General features: G+C 34.4%; 2 protein-coding genes across 3 annotated transcripts in view; one reads left to right on the top strand and one right to left on the bottom strand.

Annotated features, from left to right (window-relative positions):
• Nucleotides 1-2,486, top strand: part of TEX9 (testis expressed 9) — a 70,944-nt gene extending 68,458 nt beyond the window's left edge. Inside the window, 2 exon segments of the mRNA XM_017847093.1 lie at nucleotides 1,254-1,391; nucleotides 2,062-2,486. Coding sequence (XP_017702582.1) covers nucleotides 1,254-1,391; nucleotides 2,062-2,139 — 216 coding nt within the window. The 3' untranslated portion in view covers nucleotides 2,140-2,486.
• Nucleotides 2,487-2,593: 107 nt separating this feature from the next.
• MNS1 (meiosis specific nuclear structural 1) overlaps nucleotides 2,594-19,960 on the bottom strand; it is a 41,520-nt gene continuing 24,153 nt past the window's right edge. For both annotated transcript variants that reach the window (XM_017847084.1, XM_017847086.1), the window contains exons 4-10: nucleotides 18,332-18,434; nucleotides 15,957-16,186; nucleotides 15,159-15,375; nucleotides 14,954-15,061; nucleotides 7,796-8,053; nucleotides 5,057-5,182; nucleotides 2,594-2,986 (exon numbers count right to left, since the gene is read on the bottom strand). In XM_017847084.1, coding sequence (XP_017702573.1) covers nucleotides 2,894-2,986; nucleotides 5,057-5,182; nucleotides 7,796-8,053; nucleotides 14,954-15,061; nucleotides 15,159-15,375; nucleotides 15,957-16,186; nucleotides 18,332-18,434 — 1,135 coding nt within the window. In that variant the 3' untranslated portion in view covers nucleotides 2,594-2,893. The remainder of the gene's footprint in view (nucleotides 2,987-5,056; nucleotides 5,183-7,795; nucleotides 8,054-14,953; nucleotides 15,062-15,158; nucleotides 15,376-15,956; nucleotides 16,187-18,331; nucleotides 18,435-19,960) is intronic.

The raw sequence follows: 19,960 nt of genomic DNA, 5'->3' as shown, positions 1-19,960 counted from the left end.
ATTTATTTATTTATTTATTTATTTATTTATTTATTTATTTGAGGCGGAGTCTCGCTCTGTCGCCCGGGCTGGAGTGCAGTGGCCGGATCTCAGCTCACTGCAAGCTCCGCCTTCCGGATTTACGCCATTCTCCTGCCTCAGCCTCCCGGGTAGCTGGGACTACAGGCGCCCGCCACCTCGCCCGGCTAGTTTTTGTATTTTTTTTAGTAGAGACGAGGTTTCACCGTGTCAGCCAGGATGGTCTCGATCTCCTGACCTCGTGATCCGCCCGTCTCGGCCTTCCAAAGTGCTGGGATTACAGGCTTGAGCCACCGCGCCCGGCCGATTTCACATTACTATTTCTATTTTTTTCTCCATCTTTTTTATGTGTGTGTACAGAGATTCAGATTTCCTTCTGGTATCATTTTCCTTTTGTATGAATTTCTTCCTTTAACATTTCAAGTATACATAATGATTTCTACTGACCCTTTTTCTGCTTTGCTCAAATTGCTAAAGACCTTATCCAGTCCATTTTTACCAAGATTACAAACTTGGTCTCCCCCTTGTCATGGGAAGTGGGTAAATTCTCTGCTTAGCTAAAGACTACAGCCATTTCCTTTCACAGGTACCTAGGTATCTTACCCTGTAAATGGTATTTAGATGTCTGCCAAGCATTTGAGGGAAATACGTATGCATGTTTTTGAGGGCTCTCTTTTTTCTAGAATTTCCTACTTAAAAATTTGTACCACCTTGGCAGCCCTGCTCTCTGACTCCTCAGTCCAATAAGGCTACTACTTTTTGCTTGAGTTCTCATCTTTGTGAACCCACGAACTGGAAAGCGCTTTCAGGAGAAGCTAGTTGAATGTGGATCTCAACCAGTATTTCTGCTGTTTCAAGGATCATACCACTTCCAGTTTCTACTTATTATTGATTATTCTTCTATGCCTTCAAATATATTTTTTAAATGTTTTTCAAATATATTTTTTAAAATTCACAAATCCAGAGTTTATGTTGGTTCAATACAAGCTACTTTGCTGTTACTGGAATTAGAACTGAGTTATTTTAAAACTTTTTTAAAATGGGAAGTACCTAAGCATGACTAAAAGCTGTCAAATTCCAGTAATTCAGTAATGGAAAGCAATTTTATCTACAAAAAAATTTGTATTGCAGTTTTAAAAGTACTTTTATTACTGTTGTGACGATAGTCTATAATTCTTTCCATTGAAAGGCTGTATATTAAAAAAGAATATATGGCACTTTTTTTCCTTTTGTAGGACATAGCAAATGAAGAACACAAAAAAATTGAAGTGTTAAAATCAGAAAACAAGAAGCTAGAAAAACAAAAAGGAGAATTAATGATAGGGTTCAAGAAACAGTTAAAATTAATTGATGTTTTAAAAGGCAAAAGGTGAGTGTCATTAAAGTTAAATCATCATATTATTTGTACCTTTCTTACTAAACAATTCAGCATTTTCACTTTAGGTATGTTTAATTTTTGACATCTTTAGGCAATGAATTTCATATAAAATGCATTACTCATATGAAATCATATGAAATCTAACATGTATAGTGAGATTTATGTATGTGTCATCTAAGCAAGTGGATATTTTCACGTAAGTAAATTAGTGTAGAAAATGGGACTGGCAAATACAGTATAGGTACGTCTCAACTACAGAAAGTACCACATTAAAGAATGACTATTATCTTAGGGGACTGTTTGCCTCTTCAAACCTTAGAGTGAACATTGCTTCCAAACCACTATTGCTGCTTTATCTAAAAATTCATAGTTCTGACACTTTCCTTCTTTGCAAAGGTCAGGTATTACAATATTATAGAATTATTATCTATCTTAAAAGTAAGTTGGTTCAATACTACTGTTAGACAAAAAGTATTCTATAGGTTGGTCCTTGAATGTACTTACTACCATTTCAAATATCATTCTTATTGGAATTAACAGTATACATTCCTACAACAGAACTTACATTCTGACAATATATTATCCACACATTTTTACAAACTTCCTGTTGTTTGGTGGCCTACTCTTAATACTAAATCAGAGAATACTGATTTTTTTTTTAACAGATGCATATTGAAGCTGCCAAGATGCTGTCTTTCACTGAGGAGGAATTTATGAAAGCACTTGAATGGGGAAATTCATAAGTGATCTACTTCAGTTAGTCTCTATGACAGTATGTGGTGGATACCCATTTTACTTATTGTAATGGTTTGAATTATTTTTACTCTTCATAAGTAATATATTTGATTATGAAATCAAAATAATTTCAAAGAATTCCCGTTTTAGATTTGGGAGATATAAAACTGATGCATTATTCTGATATGTAGTTATTAGAAAAAAATATTTTGTAAAATAAAGCAACAATTTAAATTTTGATTCTGCTATCTTATGACTTATTAGCTATTTTTGAGTTTGTTAAGTTCTTACTGAACGTGACAATTAAGCACATTAGATAATAAAATTCTTGACTCTTTTCATTTACAGTTCTCCTCCCTTAAAGTAGACTGAAAAAGATGCTTTAAAAGAAAATTCCAAATATTTATTTCCCTGGCTAAATCGAGTCAGTAAAGTTTCTAAACACAGAGAGAAGGCAGTTAGTTCACTTTGGGGTAGAGTTCTGTATTAGTCAAGGTAAATATACTGTCTTGAGGATGGGGATGCAAACAATGCTCTGTAGTGTGGTAGAAATCAGATTTTCAAATTATCAGTACAAAACATAACAGTTTGATTAAAATTAATTTTTATCTGATAATTGTTTACAAGTTATAAATTCAGTGATGACTTACAAAATCCAAATAAACAATGGATTCTTACTGCCACTGAACTGTAAAACAAAAGTTATGCTGACATCTAGTGGTAACATACAAAAAATCTAGGGTGTACCCAATTTTGATGATATCATTTCTCTTCACAAATTTCACTCCTTTGCTGATATACTTTCCTAAACTCTTCACCAAGCAGATCAATATCATCCTCTTTTTTAAATACTCCCTACAAGAAAAATATTTTGTGGGTTACTTTTGAATACCAGAATATTTCACTAAATGCTTTTAAGACTGACAAAGACATGAGGTTAGTAAAGTTATCACCAAGGTAATGAAATCTATTCAATAGATTAATGAAACTTTAAAAAAAAATCAACACTTTTCAAAAAAAATAAGACTTTACATATATAGTGAATATTCCTAGACTGACCCAATTTTCTGATTTATCAGCTCTAGTGTAGGAGCTTGTCATACGAATCTGAGCTCTTCTACAAGTTCTACTGCTTGGATTACCTAGATAGGAAGACACTTCATCTATAGTGTACCCTACCCTTTTCTTTAAATAGCTCTATAATATGATATAAGGGTGAGCTTCGATAGATTCATGCGTGGGATTGGTTCTTCTTGCGTCAGTTCTATGGCTAATCATCAATCAATCAATCTTGCAGAAAAGAATCCAGGTTTGGAGCTAAGCCATTTAAGCAAACCCTCTGGAATTCTTCACTGTTGTATTTTTCTTTTCCCCTACAGTATACTGCAAAGGGCTCTTTAAAACAAAATTAAATATTTACTTATCTTGCAATCTAAAGAATTTTAAGGATAACTGAGGTCATTTGGTGCCATTAGGACCTAAAGTATAAAGATCATTTTTGGATATCAAGTTTATTAATCCCTCCTGCTGCCTCCACAATTATTTCCTCTACAAAAATATCACATCCCAAAGACATTCCTACAATTTATAATTTATTTTATGAAATTTATTAATTACATATGGATTTTATCATCATTTTGCATTCTTTAATCCTATGTAACCAATTAGACTATCAAAAGTCCTGTGGCCAGGCAATAATTACCTATATATTTTATATATTTTTCCTTCCTTAGCACCAGACTGAATGTAAAATATGCACTTGATTCTACTGAATAAAATATGAAATGGCATTTCTATAGCTGAAAGATGATGATCTTATTTATATGAGTCTAGATGTTTATGTGTCCTATGAAACTGTTACTACTTTTTTAAGACAGGGTCTCACTCTGTTACCCAGGCTGGAGTGCAGTGGCAAGATCATGGGTCACTGCAGCTTCAACTTTCCAGGCTCAAGCAATCCTCCAACCTCAGCCTCCAGAGTAGCTGGGACTACAGGCGTACATCACCACATCCCGTTAACTTTTTATTTTGTCTAGTAATGGGATCTCCCTATGTTGCCCAGGCTGGTCTTGAACTCCTGGGCTCAAGTGATCCTCCTGCCTCAGCCTCCCCAAGTGCTGGGATTATAGGCATGCATCACCATGCCCAGCCAGTTACTATTTTATTTGAAGTCACAGTGTGTCTCAGGTATACATTAAAATTCACTATCTTCTGGAATTTTAAAAATCAAGTTTAACTACTTACAACTTCCTACTATAGAGCAGATCTGTCTCGAACTCGGTTCAAGCATGTTCCTATGTTGTTACCAATGACAATGTGTTCATACACATTCTCAGCTTTGGCATAAAAGTACTACAGTTGTTATAGGGTAGCTTTAGAGTTCATACACTAAAAGGGGAGAAAAGAACCTTTAAAATACAAACTCATGCCATGTGTAGTGGCCCACGCCTGTAATCCCAGCACTTTGGGAGGCCGAGGCGGATGGATCACCTGAGGCCAACAGTTCAAGACCAGCCTGGCCAACATGGCAAAACCCTGTCTTTACTAAAAAATACAAAAATTAGCTGGGTGTGGTGGCAAACACCTGTAATCCCAGCCACTCAGGAGGCTGAAACAGGAGAATCACCTGAACCTGGGAGGCGGAGGTTGCAGTAAGCTGACATTCTGCCACTGCACTTCAGCCTGGGTGATAAATAAAGTACAAATTCAGTAAATCAAGCTCATACCTCTAATAATGTGCCAAGACCAATCATTGTAGATATACTGAAATGGGCCCAGAGAGGTTCAGTGCCTGGACAGGATCCCATCGCTGCTTCATAACCGAGCAAGAAGTGAGCAAAACCTAGGCACTCTAAAATCCAAATACTATGTTTTTTTCATTATTAAAGGTCATGAAGATTACAACTTGAGATAAATCTCACTTACTTTAGGGAGATAGCCTAGTAAGTTTGTAGCATGCTCTTTGAGAAGTTTTAGCCTTTCTTCTTCAATAATTGCATTAATAAATCCTTGCCGCTTTTGCTGCAACTGCCACTCTTCTAGTTCATGTTGCTGGAAATGCAGATCAAATTTTGTTATCACAAAGTACATTAATCTTATACGAAGTTTTCAAATAAAACTACTCATGCAATGAATTAGATAAAACTGATGAACTATTTATGACACTAAGTTCAAAAGATTCTAGATAATATATATTTTATGTCTGTACACATATCTATCTATTTTTTACTATCATTATTCCTTTAAAATTACAAGGAGGCAAACAAATATTTTCAGGAAAGTGTCTTCATTACCAAGGGAAAAAATACTCAAAGGAGTGACTGCCTAATACAGTAAATATTTACTGAATGCTTACCATATGCCAGATGCTGAAGAGTTTTCAGTGTAAAACAAAAAGTGAATAAAGAAGATCAGAAATATCTAATATATATATTAAAAGATATGAAGCATGAGAATTCCACTAGTATTTCTTAGGAAAGAGCTCTTGAATACTCGTAATCACATCAAAATTCTGGGCCATATAGAAAAGATGACTTGAACTACGTGACAGAACAGTAATCTACTAAGCCACTGTTAATTTGAGACTGTACTTGCAATCAAACCTAATTCTATCTTAATTCACCCATTCCTTATAAAGAGGAGATACAGGAAAGTTCTGTAATGTTACAGGGGAAAGCAAACTTGATAGATTTTTGTCCAATGGTAGAGTCTAATTTGGGCTAATGCAGGATTTCCTAAGAAGGATCTGGTAGGCCACATTCAATGTTTATCCTAAAAAGAAAAATTTACAGTAAATTAAATAGTTTAGGTAGTTATGAAATCAACGTATCCATTTAGGACAAATTCTGAATAGCTTTGGTGGTAGGAAACTACCTCCTGGGAAGTTTCAGATTTTGTCTGACCATATGATTTTTGTAGAGGTAGACAGAATTATAGATACCTATTTAGGAATACCTCTGAAATCCACAAAACATAGTTAGACCTTATAGGATTGTATAATGGTGTTAATGCGTTTCATCATGAAGATCTGTCCTTGCCTTGGGGGCAGAGCAAAAATGCTGCCCAATCGAACTGACAAAACTAAGCCGACGGCTTCATATTGGGAACATTTATAAGTCTTTAAAAATTAAGACATAAATTATTTGTATAAGTGTCTATGCATTAGGTGACTTTATCTGATTTCCATTTAGTTTTAGTCTGATTTCTAGTTAGTTGTCTTGCTAACTTTTCCAGGAGCTTTATCCTATCCAAAGTACTAACCAGGCCTGATTCTGCTTAGCTTCTGAGAACAGATGAGCTCCAATCTGAAATATAACAGCACTTGTATTCCCATGAATTTCTCATATTTGAAACATTTGCATTGTTTTGACTCCTATGTTGTATAGTTTTAAAAGAAGTCATGTTAAGTCTCACTGAGTCTTCCTTTTAAAAGTAAATTCTTCTCTTTCTACCAATTTTCAAAACACCTACATATTATCCATTTGGTTCTTAAACCACAAAAATCAAGTGAGAGAATATAAGTATTTAGTTTTACAGATGAGACATAAATCAGTGTGTCCAAAGCCAAAAACTTAATTTCATCTCCAACACTTAAATCTACATTTCCAACTAGTAATCTTCCCCTGGGCCACCCAAATCATTTTGGGTGGACAAAATAGAATTATTTGCCCCCTCAAAATCTATTTCTTTTCCTCTATACTCATTCCTTAGGATATCACCCAGTCACCCATTAAAGACAGTAGTAATACATGGACACAGGGAGAGGAACATCACACACAAGGGCCTGTCGGGGGGTAGGGGAGGATAAGGGGAAGGGAGAGCATTAGGACAAATACCTAATGCATGCAAAGCTTAAAACCTAGATGACAGGTTGATAGGTGCAGCAAACCACCATGGCACGTATATACCTGTGTAACAAACCCTCATGTTCTGCACATGCATCCTGGAACTTAAAATAAAAATAATAAAAAATAATTAAAAAGATGGAATGATAGTATTATTAGTAGTATCCTTAAGTCTCTAGATCTCACTGGTCACCAAGGCCCATCAATTCCATATCCTTAATATCTCTTGGGTGGATCCTCTCTCCATTTGCATGGGTTTCACCACTTGTCACTGGGATTATTATAATAACTTACTTAGTGATCTGCCTATCTCCAAGCTTACTCGTCTCTTAATGTACCTTCAATGCTCTCACTTGAATTGTCTTTCAACGTGCAGATCTTAATAGACAGCTTTCCAATCTTCAGTGGTTTCCCTTAGAAAAGCCCACCTTCTTAAAATAGCATGCAGGGTGTTCATGATCTGTTTCTCTCTCTGCCATACCAAAACATCCATAGCTCTGTAACCTATTATCACATGTACGTGACATATTTATAATTACTTTTTATATATTTTTCTTAACCAAGACCATAAATTCATAGGTGACATGGACTTAGTTTTATTTACCTTTTATGTTCTCAATACCAACCAGTGTTTAGCACATAGAAAGCATCAATAAATATTTTCTAGAAGCAAAAATGGTCAGAAAATTTATATATATATTAGTAAACATACTAACATTGTCTGGCATATAAAGCTTCTCAGTAAATGTTTAGTGGATGATACATGAGCTAATTGCTGTTTAATGATTATGACCAAAAAAACCCCACAACTTTTTCTTACTTTGTCTGCAAGGAATTGTTGGCGACGCTCTTCAATAAGTTTTTCCACAGCCCTCCTGTGTTCCAGCTGCTTCATTCTTTGTTTCTGAGCATTCATTAATTCTATTCGATCATCCTCAGCAAATTTAGCTAGCATAGTTTTTCTAAAGTTCTCCTCTTCCTCTTTTGTAGCCTGTAGTACTAATTCCTTCAAGGCCATTTGTTCTTCAAAATCTTGCTTCATCTCTTTTTGCTTTCTCAGTTTCTTTTCTGCTTCTTCCTAAACAACAATACAGCTAAAAGTTAATTTAGTAACTATTTCCTTACACCAGATTTATAAGGGAAAATTTGGTTAAATTAGTATTGGTTAAATTTAGTATTACAGACTGAGAAAATTATAAGGCTTTTCATGATAATACATTGTCTATCCCTTTAAAACTAGCTGGATAAAGAATATGTTTACCTTTGGATTGTTTTCTGCTACTCATGAATAAATTCTATATTTACCATCTTGTTTCTCTACTCAGTTTTAACACATAACTGCTTTGAAAAGAGCTGTTACAGAAGCTTTTTTTGCACACCTGAGTTTATTCATCTGAAATCTATGGTAACTATGAATCATTCTAGATTCTTGATTACAAAAGCTGTCCAAACCACCCATAAGTATTTTTCAGTTTCCAACTCCCTCCTCAAAATCAAAACTGCACGTACCCATCTCTAGTTTTCTAATATTCCCTTCATTCTCCAAAATTCTCTAAAATTTAAAGACAATTATCTCTCAATGACAATCAGTACTTCTTGAGGGAAATTCAAATATAGTTGGAGCAGTTAAGTCCTTTCCTATAAGCTTTTATTTTCTGAACATTTTATTATGAAAAATTTCATACATACTAAAAAATATAATTTTACAATGGTCCCTCACTTCTAAATAATTCATGGGCCAAAGAGGGAATGCCAAGGAAAATAAATACATTGTAGTTAATAAAAATGAGATAGCAAAATTTGTGAGATGCTGCTAAAGCAGTTCTGAGAGACATTTATAGCACTAAATGCATACATTTAGGAAAAGGTATATATAGCACTAACTGCATGTGTGTAGGAAAAGTCAAATATCTATATTTGAATATATATATCTATATATATCTATATCTATAAAAGTCTCAATAATCTAAGCTCCCACTTCAAGAACCTATAAAAAGAACTGTAAAGTAAACCAAAATAAGCAGAAGGAAGAAAATAATAAAGAAAACTATAGAAATCAATGGAATTAAAAATAGAAAATAGACAATTATCAATGAAACAAAACGGCTGGTTTTTTTTTTTTTTTTTTTTTTTTTTTTTTGAGACGGAGTCTGGCTCTTGTCTCCCAGGCTGGAGGCAGTGGCTGGATCTCAGCTCACTGCACTCCCGCCTCCCGGGATTTACACCATTCTCACTGCCTCAGCCTCCCCGAGTAGCGGACTAGGCGTCCGCCACCTGCCAGGCTAGTTTTTTGTATTTTTAGTAGAGACGCTGGGTTCACCGTGTTACCAGTGATGGTCTCGATCTCTGACCTCGTGATCCGCCGTTTGGCCTCCCAAAGTGCTGGGATTACAGGCTTGAGCCACCGCGCCCGGCCAAGGCTGGTTCTTAAAAAAATCAGTGAAATGGACAGACCTTTAACAAGGATGACCAAGAAAAAAAAAATTAATGAATAAACAAATTACCAATATCAGGAATAAAACATAGGATATCACTAGAGACCCTACAGACAGCAAAAGGATAATACAGGAATACTAGAAATTATTATACACACATAAATTTGACAACTTAGACGAAATGGATCACTTCCTTGAGAAACACAAGCTACCAAAACTCACCAAATATGAAATAAGGTAATTTGAATAGTCCTATCACTATTAAGGAGACTGAATTAATAACTTGAAATTCCCCCAAAATAAAACCCCAAGTCAGGATGGTTTCACTGGAAAATTCTATCAGATGTTTAACACCAATTCTACACAATCTCTTCCAGAAAACTGAAGAGGAGGAAACATTTCCCCATTCATTTTATGAAGATAGTATTACCCTGCTACCAATATAAAAAATTACAGACCAATATTCCTCATGAATATGGATGCACAAATCCTTAACCCAATATTAGAAAACAGATCATACATTAAAAGAATTATTCACCATGATCAAGTAGTGTTTATTACAGGGATGCAAGGCTGGTTCAATACTCAAAAATCAATCAATGTAATATACTAGGTTAAAGAAGAAAAAGTACATAATCGTATCAGTAGAAAAAAACATTTAACAAAATTTAACACTCCTTCATGATAAGAAGCCCTCAGAGAAACAGGTATAGAAGAGAACTTCCTCAACTTGATAAAGAACACCTACAAAAAACCTATAATTAACATTATACTCAATGGTTAAAAACTTAATGCTTCCCCCTAAGATCAGCAATAAGGAAAGGTGATGTCTACTCTCATCACTCTTCTTCAACATAGCTCTAGCCAGTGGGGCTGGAAGTTTTAGCCAGCATGTAAGGTAAGGAAAGGAAATAAAAATATACAGATCAGAAAGGAAGAAACAGCCTGTATCTCTGGGCAGAAGACATGCCTGACTATGTAGGGAAAAAAATTCCTACAGCTAACAAGTGAATTCAGCAAGGTTGTAAGATACAAGATAAACACAAAAATATCAATTCACTAGCAATGAGTACACGGACACCAAAATAAAAGCTAACATTCCATTTACAATCGCTCAAAAAATGAAATACTTAGATGTGACCAAACACATACAGGATTTGTATGCTGAAACTAGAGAATCCTGATGAAAAAATTCAAAGATCTAAATAAAGGGAGAGCCGAATTGTGTTCATGAATTTAATATAGTGAATTTATCAATTCTCCCCAAACTGATATTCATATTTAATTCAATTCCTATCAAAATCCCAGCAAAAATTATTTATAGAGATTCTTCAAAAATTCATATGGAAAGGCAAAGGAACTAGAATAGCAAAAAAAAAATTTTAAGACTTGCCGTATAGCTGCAGTATTCAGAACTGTGTAGTATTGGTGGAGGGATGGATACATAGGCCAACAGAACAAAATAAAGACCACAGGAATAGACCCATACAAACATGCCAGCTGTGTTTTAAGAAAGGTGCAAAAGCAATTCAATGTTGGAGAAACAGCCACTTCAACAAATGGTGTGGAACAATTGGACTAAATCCAATGGCAAAAACTGTATTTGACTTAAGTCTCATAGTTTGTACCAAAAATTAAAACAGATCACAGACTGAAATGTAAAATGGAAAAGCAAACAAACACACACACACACACAAAACACAAAAACAAAAAAACTTTTAGAAAAAAAAGGAGAAATTCTTCAAGAACTAGGCAAAGAGTTTCTAGAGTTGACACCAAAGGCATGATCCATAAAAAGAAAAACTGATAAAGTGAACTTCATAGAAATGGAAAACATTTGCTCTAAGAAAAACCATGCTCTAAGATCACGTTAAAAGGATGAGAAGACAAAGCTACAGAGTAGGAGAAAATATTTGCAAACCACCCACCTGACAAAGGACTAGTATCTAGAATATATGAAGAACTCTCAAAACCCAACAATAAATGGACAAACAACCCAATTAGAGAATCAGCAAAAGACACGAAGAACTTTTTCATCAAAGGGGATCTTACACCGAAGAGGATGGCAGATAAGCACGTGAAAAGATGTTCAGCATCATTAACCATCAGGGAAATGCAAAATAAAACCACAAGATATCACTACATGGATATTTAAAAGTGGCTATAATAAGAAATTGTTGAGCTTCTGAGGACAGAGGAGAAAAAAATTAAAAAATAAACGGTGGCAACACCAAATGCTGGTGAGAACGCAGACAGACTGTGTAACTCACACATTTCTGATGGGAATGTTAAATGCTACAGCTGTTCTAGAAATCACTTTGGTATTCTGTTACACAGCTGACGTGCAATTACCACAAAACCCAGCTAATACATTCTTGAGCATTTATTGCAGAGAAATGAAAGTTGATGTTTATACAAAAACCTTTACCTGTTCTCACTCATAGGTGGGAACTGAACAATGAGATCACTTGGACTCGGGAAGGGGAACATCACACCCTGGGGCCTATCATGGGGAGGGGGGACGGGGAGGGATTGCATTGGGAGTTATACCTGATGTAAATGACGAGTTGATGGGTGCTGACGAGTTGATGGGTGCAGCACACCAACATGGCACAAGTATACATATGTAACAAACCTGCACGTTATGCACATGTACCCTAGAACTTAAAGTATAATAAAATAAAATAAAACAAAACAAAACAAAAAACCTTTACCTGAATGTTCACAGCAGATTTACTCATCAGAGCTAAATACTGGAAGCATTCCAAATGCCCTTTAATGGGTAAACGGTCAAATGAAATGGTACATACGTACCAATGGAATGTTACTCAGCAATAAAAAGTAACAAATGATCAACACAAGCAACTTGGATGAATTTCCAGGAAATTATGCTGAATAAAAATGCCAACTCGAAAATGTTACATACTGTTTGATATCATTTATATAACATTCTTGAGGCACATACTTTTAAATTTATAATTAAAGGCTTATCCATGTTTTACCATGATCAGTCTGTCATTCTTTTAATAGCTGAATAACATTTTATTACATGGATATACTGTATTTTGTTTTTCCATTCATCAGACATTTGGGTTATTTCTACTTTTAGACTATTATGAGTGCTGCTGCATAAACATGTCTGTGTAAGTGGGCAGACATAGGCTCATTAATTTTTAACCATTTTTTCTAATACATGCATTTAAAGATAGAAACTTTCCTCTAAGTACTGCATTAACTGCACGTCACATATTTTGATATGCTGTTTTTAAAATAATTTAGTTTGAAATATTTTTCTAATTTCCATTATGATTTATTCCCCTTTTCTTATTGCTTATTTAGAAATATATTGTTTAATTATAATATATTTAAGGATTCTGCAGGTATATTTTCATTACTGATTTTTAATTTCATTCCACTGTTGTCAGAAAACATATCTGGTATTATGTAAAACCTTGAAAATTCATTGAGACTTCCTTTATGTCCTAGAATATGATCTATCTTGGTGAATGTTCCATGTTTGAATGGAATTTGTATTCTGCTGTTGTTGGGTGGAGTATTCTCTAAATGTCAGGCCAAATTTATTGATATTGCTTTCAACTATATCCTGCAGTTCTGACTACTTAGTCTATAGATTAATGAGAACTATGCATTGAAATACCATTCTGGACATAGGACCTGGCAAAGATTTCATGATGAAGACTTGAAAAGCAATTGTAACAAAAACAAAAACTGACAAATGGGACCTAGTTAAACTAAAGAGTTTCTTCACAAGAAATAAAGTTATCAACAGACTAAACATACAACCTACAGAATGGGAGAAAATATTTGTAAACTATGCATTTGACAAAGGTCTAATATCCATAATCTCTAAGGAATGTAAACAAATTAACGACGCTATTTAAAAAATAGGCTGGCCAGGTGTGGTGGCTCCCATCTGTAATCCCAGCACTTTGGGAGGCCAAGGCAGGTGGATCATGAGGTCAGGAAATTGAGACCATCCTGGCTAACAAGGTGAAATGCCATCTCTACTGAAAATACAAAAGAAAAAATTAGCTGGGCATGGTGCTGGGTGCCCGTAGTCCCAGGAATGGCATGAACCTGGGAGGCGGAGCTTGCAGTGAGCCAAGATCACGCCACTGCACTCCAATCTGGGCGACAAAGCGAGACTCTGTCTAAAAAATAAATAATAAAATAAATTTAAAAATAAAGAATAGGCTAAGGACATGAACAGACACCTCTCAAAAGATGATACATATGTAGCCAACAAGCATATGAAAAAGTGCTCAATATCACTATCATTAGAGAAATGCAAACCAAAACCACAATGAGATACTATCTCACATCAGTCAGAATGGCGATTAAAAAGTCACAAAATAATGGATGCTGGCAAGGTTGTGGAGAAAAAGGAATGCTTATACACTGTTAGTGGGAATGTAAACTAATTCAACCACTGTAAAAAGCAGTGTGGCGACTCCTCAAAGAATGAAAACAATTAACATTTGACCCAGCAATCCCATTGCTGGGTATATACCCAAGGGAATATAAATCATTCTACCATAATGACACATGCATGTGTGTATTTATAGCAGCACTATTCACAATAGCAAATATATGGAATCCACCTAGATACCCATCAATGGTGGACTGGATAAAGAAAATGTACATATACACCACAGAATACCATACAGCCATAAAAAGAACAAAATCACATCCTTTGCATCAACATGGATGGAGCTGGAGGCCATTAGCCTATGCTTATTAATGCAGGGATAGAAAACCAAATACTACATGTCTTCACATATAAGTAGGAGCTAAATATTGAGTACACATGGACACAAAGAAGGAAAACAGACACTGGGGCCTACTTGAGGGTGGAGATGGGAAGAGGGGAGGATCAATAAACTACCTATCAAGTACTATGCTCATTACTTGGGTGACAAAATAATGTTACACCAAACCCCCATGACACACAAATTTATCCCTGTAACAAACCAGCACATGTACCTCCTGAACCTAAAGTAAAAGTTGGAAAGAAAAAAAGAAAAAAAAAATCTTGGAACTCCGATTGCGGATTTGCCTATTTCTCCTTTCAGTTTTTCTTCATGTATTGTGAAGCTTTATTATTTAGGTTCACATGCCTTTAGGACTATTACATCTTCCAGATGAATTTACTGTATTATTATGAATTGCTTGTCCTGAAGTTGACTTTGTCTCATATTAACATAGCAACTCCAACCTGCTTTTGATTAGTGTCTGTATGTTATGTATCTTTCACCATCCTTTTGCTTTTAAACTATGTGTCTTCATATTTAAGTTACGATTACAGACAACATAGTTGCATCATGCTTTTTCTAATAGTTTATAAATTGATGCCTGAGTCTATCTTTTTAGCCAGCTTGAAAATTTCTTTTAACTGTAGTATACCATTTACATATAATGTAATTACCAGTATGGTTGGATTTAAATGTACTATTTCTCTTCTGCTTCATCTCAAAATTATATTCTTCTTTATGTTAATCATTCTTTCCATTTCTGAAACTTACTTTTAGCTTCCTCTTATATATTTCAGCTTGTTCTTCCTGGTATAATTCTTGTCGCACTTGTTCCAAATCTTCACGTTGCCGCAGCATTTCTTCTAATTTCTGTGTCAACTATTAAATTTTTTAAAAAACAAATATTTATAGGACCCAAATTCTGTAACTAATATTTCAGAATTTAGTAGTGTTAAAGAAGTGGTTCTTTTAATACCGCATTCTGAAGCTGTAGCCTTTTCTCCTCATTTTCTTGAACTTTTGCCATCCGATCTTCTTCTCTTTGCTGCTGCATGTTAGCAAACTCTATGATTTTTCTGTTTTCTTCTTCCATCTCCTCACGTTTCTTTTTTCTCCAGAGAGCCTGCTCTTTCTGAAACTCTTCTATATACCTTCGCATTGCATTCATTTTTTCTAACTTTTGTTGTTTTTCCCTGAAAAGCAGTAACAAGTACGGATTTAACACAAACAATAAAATATAAAAAAGTAATTTCATTTTGTTCACAATAATGTACAGAAAAACACTATAGTTTTTTTCATTCGTGCATGCAACAAACATTTTGAATGCTTACTATGTGCTAAATATAATGCCAGGTATGAATTTTTCTTTGGGTAAAATACTGTGATAGTCTCCTCTAACCTATTAATGAAGTTTTATGCATCTTATTTCATAAATGCTACAAACATTAGCTTTGCAGCACTCTATACTTAAGCTGTCTACCAAAAAAATTCATCAGAATACATGTCCTCTGACATATGATATGGGCATATATAAGAAAAACAAAGGTTTAGGTCATTCAATCACAAGCATTTATTAATCATCAGATAATTCATTTATTAATTATGCTAACAGAGATGACAAGGAGTTGGTCCCAATTTATGTGTTCATAGCTAATATTTATTGAGCACTTACTATGTATTAGGCACTGTTCTAGGTGTTTCAGTTCCTCACAACAAACCTACGATCAATCTAAAGTGAACATTTAGGCATGTAAGAAAGTTAGGATAAACTTACAACCGATCTTCTTCATAGATCTTCCTAACAATTTCATCAATCATGAGTTTCTCTTTTAGCAACTGCTCATAAGCTTCCTGCTTTTTTTTCTCTTGTTCTTCAAGTTGTTTCTCTAAGTCAAGATAGTATTGTGCTTTCACTTTGTTTCGTTTGTCTTCTGCAGCATTCTCTTCCTTTATTATTCTCTTGTGTTCTTCCATCATGGTTTTGGCTATTTCAGCATCACGTTTCTGTTATTCAAACAAAATTGATCTTTCCATTTTCAAATTTGAACATAGTACAACAGTATAATTTACACCAATGTTACTGAATATTATAAAGTCTTTTATATAATTTTTTTCATCTGTCTAGGTTAAAAAACAAAAGTAAGTTATTATTACCTGAAGGGTGTGAATAATGAGGCAGACCCTAAGGAAGCTTTCCTATCCTTTCAAGTAGCTCTCTCAGGACAATACCTGATAAGGTTTATTAATAACTCCACATTCAAAAAACAATGAATAAAATTATAAGTACTTTCTTAATAACTGTTTAGCTGCTAAAGCAGTCATTATCTTATTATTCTATTTATAAACTGAGCTAGGCAATTTTCATCATTTTTAGCTTCATTGTTTATCAGCTGCTATTTAAAGATGGTACTACCTCTTTCTTACAGGTCTGCTATTAAATGGCTTTGAGCAGCTCTTAAGTTTCTCCTAGCCTAAACTTTCTTTCCTGCCATTGGCCCTTGACGTTTCCCCGTTCTGATTTATTAAAGGCCCTTTATCTGAAAAGAATCACAGATGCTATTATGCCTATTTCTGCAGCTTTTGATTCACTCAAGACCATTCTCATTGTCAAGAGACAGTCTTTCTTCTTGGATGGGTTAAACCCCTTATTTCTTTTGAGCATTTTCAAATCATTTAATAAAATAAGTTTTAAATGAAATATATTGAGGCAAATTTTAAACTATGCTTTATTTTATGATCACATCCCAAATGATAGAATGGTCAGCAGCAACATAAAGAGTAAACAGATTAAAATATGAATACTGAATGTCATTCCTGACATGACTGAAGCCTTTAACATATACTCTGATAATATGACTTGACCAAAATTTTTCTGATTATCTTCTTTGTACATGCTCTACTAAATTCTTTCTTAAAAAATGAGATGACAATAACATTTATGTGTAGATTACCACACACTTACAGAAAACAATGTTCTCATTTCACAGATAAGAAAACTAAGGCTCAGAGAAAAAGCCAAAACTAGTACTTACATGACACCTCGTCAAGTCCTAGCAGTATTTGACTTTGATTTTGTGGATCAATTTTTATTTGGAAAATAACAATTCTCTTAGGAGTCAGATTAAAACGTCTACAACTACCTTGAATAACCTCAACTATCGGGATAATTAAAACTGCAAACCACTGGACAAACAGGATATTGTTTGTGCTACTTTCTTTTTCAAAGGACAGAACTATGTCTTAGCAAATGAAGTCTCTCCACCTTCTCTTATCACCTGCCACACCTAAAGGTATTGCTGTTAACAGCATGCTGTGTACCCGCTAGACATTTTCTATACTAACACAATTGTACACACACACCACACACATATATGTGTCATTTATGGCATCCATTCTTAATTGATACCCATATTGCACTGCACTGGTTAAGTATTTTGATATCACCCCTATAAGAGTATCTGTGTGTGTGTACATATGTTTATGTGGACATACACAATAGATATGTATGTGTATATGTACATTCATATATAATTGTCTGGTCCTTCTGTTTGATAATGAGAGCTCAAGGGATGATGTGGACCCTTTTAATTAACTGTTAATTCAGTAAACCCTATTTTATATTCATACAGCGTAACACTCCTAGTGAGTATGCCTGAGATTCCTTTGTCCAACAGTAACTCTTATTTTCAACTTGGTACCCTATCAGGAGTTAGAAAAGGGGATAAAAGCAAAGAGAAACACGAGAAAAAGAGACGGCTTTTATAAAACAGGAAAGTTTCCTACATAAAATTATCAAGTAGTTTACTCTTAAACACATTTAAAAAATTAAAAATTTCATAACATTCTAAAATATACTTATCGTGCTAACAATCTGTACTGTACTAGTTTGTCAATGAATAATCAGAGACTGTAAAGAATGCTGGGAGTTACTGAATATAGCTGGTCATTCTAAGCAGCAACCTGTTTTCGAAAGGCTGTAATACTAAAAATGAAATCACTCAGGATTTTCTACATCTTAAGGATCTGAAAATTTACAAATATTTAAGAAATCTAGCAATGTAAATTCTTTATACAATATGACAATTTTAAGAAACAAGTCTAATTTTATTTTCTAAATGAAGCTAAAACAATGACCAGAAACCTGATTACCATTTGTTCATATTTAATGGCATCCTTTTCAGCAATCTGAGCTGCCCTTTCTTTATTCATGTAAGCTGCTTTTAATTTCTTCTCCAATTCTCTGAGCTCAATGCTGTTTAAAAAAACAAAAACAAATTTAAATGTTAGGACCATAAGAGAATGAAAACATCACAGAAAACTGAGTGACTGTATTTTTAATTTACTCAAAGAAGGAATACAGCGGGTTATTATTTTAGATCCATAGGAGAGATAATTCATTATATATAATGGAAGCCGTTAGGGCATTAGGGCTTACATTTTCTGGTTGAAAAGGACTGCTGTGTTCTACTACATTTATCTGTTTGCTTATCCTGTGTCAATACCACACTATCTCAACTACCGTAAATTATAATACATCTTCATATCCTGGATAAGTCTCCAATTTTTGTCATCTTCTTAAAGACTGTCTTAGCCATTCTTGATACTTTCATTTCCATATACATTTTAGAATCAGCTTGTCAGACTTCACAATAAACAAAACTGGCTGTGATTGTACTGAATTCATAAATTGATTTGGAAAGTACCAATATCTTTACATTACTGAGTCTTCAATAAACATAGTATATCCTTCTAATTATTTAGTTTTTTAAAAGTCTATTAGTGTTTTATATCTGTGTTTTATTTTGGTAGTTTTATACTTTTCATTAGGTATTTTCATATTCTTGTACAGATTTTCAAATCTCATTTTCTAATTGTTGATAATTTACAGAAATACAATGTTTATATACTAACTTTATATCCAACATCACTGAATTTATTTTTTAGTTTTCAGTTTTATGGATGTACAGTATTCAATAAACTGAACATGTTTAAAGGATACAGTTTAAGTTTTGACATATGTATGCACCTGTGAAACCATCACCACAATCAAGATCATGAACACATCCCAATCATTTCCTTATAAACCTGTGGTACCTCTCTTCTACCCCTTTATGTTTGTACTTACCCTGAGGCAAGCTAATTTGCTGTCACTTTAGGCATTATGAATTTTCCAGAATTCATATAAATGGAATCATACTGCAGGTACCATTTTTTTCTCTGGCTTCTTTCACTCAGTATTTTCAAATGCATCCATTTATTGCATATAGTAATTGCTTACTCCTTTTTATTGCAGGATATTATTTTAGATTATTGATATCCACTCACATGCTTATCTATTCGCATGCTGACAGACATTTGAGTTCTTTCAAGTATGTGGATACTGCAAATAAAGCTGCTATGGAAATCTGAGTAGCAGTTATTTGCGGTCATAGGCTTTCATTTCTCTTGGATAAATAGCTAGGGGTGGAATGATCAGGTCATACAGTAGATGCATGTTCAGCTTTTTTTTTTTTTTTTTTTTAAAGTTCTAGGGTACATGTGCATAACGTGCAGGTTTGTTACATATGTATACTTGTGCCATGTTGGTGTGCTGCACCCATCAACTCGTCAGCACCCATCAATTCGTCATTTATATCAGGTATAACTCCCAATGCAATCCCTCCCCCCTCCCCCCTCCCCATGATAGGCCCCAGTGTGTGATGTTCCCCTTCCCGAGTCCAAGTGATCTCATTGTTCAGTTCCCACCTATGAGTGAGAACATGCGGTGTTTGGTTTTCT

The sequence above is a fragment of the Rhinopithecus bieti genome, unplaced genomic scaffold (genome assembly GCF_001698545.2).
Source record: "Rhinopithecus bieti isolate Rb0 unplaced genomic scaffold, ASM169854v2 scaffold_947, whole genome shotgun sequence".
In the NCBI taxonomy this organism is placed as follows: Eukaryota; Metazoa; Chordata; class Mammalia; order Primates; family Cercopithecidae; genus Rhinopithecus; species Rhinopithecus bieti.
Note: the sequence above shows the minus strand (reverse complement) of the source record. Positions and strands in the feature narration are given on the sequence as shown.